Source organism: Triticum dicoccoides, chromosome 4A (genome assembly GCF_002162155.2).
Source record: "Triticum dicoccoides isolate Atlit2015 ecotype Zavitan chromosome 4A, WEW_v2.0, whole genome shotgun sequence".
In the NCBI taxonomy this organism is placed as follows: Eukaryota; Viridiplantae; Streptophyta; class Magnoliopsida; order Poales; family Poaceae; genus Triticum; species Triticum dicoccoides.
In genome coordinates this window covers 598578746-598580332 of record NC_041386.1, presented here as the reverse complement: position 1 = coordinate 598580332, position 1587 = coordinate 598578746, and the positions used below count along the sequence as shown (strand labels likewise).

At 40.4% G+C, this 1587-nt stretch overlaps 1 protein-coding gene and 4 non-coding genes across 5 annotated transcripts in view; all 5 read right to left on the bottom strand.

The window, feature by feature from the left end:
• Positions 1-216: 216 nt before the first annotated feature.
• LOC119287187 (ubiquitin-60S ribosomal protein L40-1) overlaps positions 217-1587 on the bottom strand; it is a 3093-nt gene continuing 1722 nt past the window's right edge. Inside the window, exon 3 of the mRNA XM_037566709.1 lies at positions 217-492. Within this exon, the coding sequence (XP_037422606.1) occupies positions 396-492 (97 nt within the window). The 3' untranslated portion in view covers positions 217-395. The remainder of the gene's footprint in view (positions 493-1587) is intronic.
• On the bottom strand, positions 678-770 carry LOC119290362. The gene has a single exon (XR_005141877.1). It is a non-coding gene; the product is annotated as a small nucleolar RNA Z266 (small nucleolar RNA).
• On the bottom strand, positions 889-1007 carry LOC119290297. Its single transcript, XR_005141864.1, has one exon. It is a non-coding gene; the product is annotated as a small nucleolar RNA snoR86 (small nucleolar RNA).
• Positions 1083-1201, bottom strand: LOC119290298. The gene has a single exon (XR_005141865.1). It is a non-coding gene; the product is annotated as a small nucleolar RNA snoR86 (small nucleolar RNA).
• On the bottom strand, positions 1276-1393 carry LOC119290300. The gene has a single exon (XR_005141867.1). It is a non-coding gene; the product is annotated as a small nucleolar RNA snoR86 (small nucleolar RNA).

The window sequence follows — 1587 nt, the reverse complement described above, 5'->3', positions numbered from 1 at the left end:
TTCAGTACTAAAATTTAACAAAAGCTTGAATGTCAATATGTTTTATTTCCAAAATCCAGACCTCTATGCACTTTTGGTTTGGAAGCCACTACTGGATTTGTTGCTCATATAGCTGGTTCTGAATTTCTGAACTCGAGGTGGACAAATCTGTCCACAACATGGTGCTATATGCCAGGAGAGCAACTAGCACCAGAATCAAAAAACACCACAAGCATAAGCAACAGACACACTAATTGCACGGTTCACTTCAGTTATGATATTAAAACGAGGCCAAGTACTCATCTAGAGTTAAACAAGGTTCAACATCCTGACATGAGCAGCAAAATGATAACCCAGAAACATTTTATGTCTACAGATTTATCCAGACAATGAAAGCGGCAACGGTTTTACGAGCTCTAGTTCTTGATCTTCTTCTTGGGCCTCAGCTGGTTGCTGTGGCCACACTTCTTCTTGCGGCAGTTGACAGCCCTTGGATGCAGCCTGGCGTAGCACCTGGAGAAAGATGGAACAGGAATTTAGCTTATATGACAAGATCACACAGGATGAAGGCTATTATCCCATGGTAAATCTTTATAGGTGACAAGTAGGAGACACAAATTCATGGTAACAACTGACAAGAGAATTCAATCAGAACAAAATGCAAGAAGATTGGCACAAGAGAATTCAAGTTTCAAGAAGATTGGCTGGTCAGACAGAATTTATGCCTCAAATGGTTGTAGCTCATAAGGTGACCCCTCGTACATCTAATTGGATCATCATTCCAGCCAACGCAACAATTGTTTGAGAACCATACACAGAAAGCAAATTATTTGCAAACAAGTGAAAACAATCCAAGATCAGCCAAGGACAGTAACTTGAATGTGTCATATGACACATTTGTAGGTTCATGATGTAGCAGATTGTTCGAGGCCATCAGAGCACAGAAAATCTAAGCGGCACGGAGAACTACACTTGTTATCGCCAACCTTCAATGCAAAGATTCGCCACTATATCAGGCCCCTTTGCTCTGCAAATTGGCTATCTATTTCCAAAATTTCCAGACTAACAAGTATTAATAACTACATATTTTTAGAGTGGTTAAACATGTAGCAGATTGTTCGAGGCCGTCATAGCATAGAAAATCTGAGCGGCACGGAGAACTGCATTCTGTATCGCCAACCTTCAATGCAAAGATTCGCCACCAAATCAGGCCCCTTTGCTCTGCAAATTGGCTATCTATCTCCAAAATATTCTGACAACATTGAAATGACTACTATTTATTTTAGATTAGTTAGAGATGTAGCAGATTGTTCGAGGCCGTCACAGCATAGAAAATTTGAGCAGCACGGAGAACTGCATTCTGTATCGCCAACCTTCAATGCAAAGATTCACCACTTATCAGGCCCCTTTGCTCTGCAAATTGGCTATCTATTTCCAAAATATTCCAACCAACATTGAAATGACTACTAATTTTTTTAGATTGGTTTGTTATGTAGCTCCATGCTAAACTTGGATTTGACTACAAATGTTTTGGATTTGTTTATGATGTAGCAGATTGTTCGAGGCCGTCACAGCAGAGAAGTCTGAGCGGCACGGAGAACTGCATTT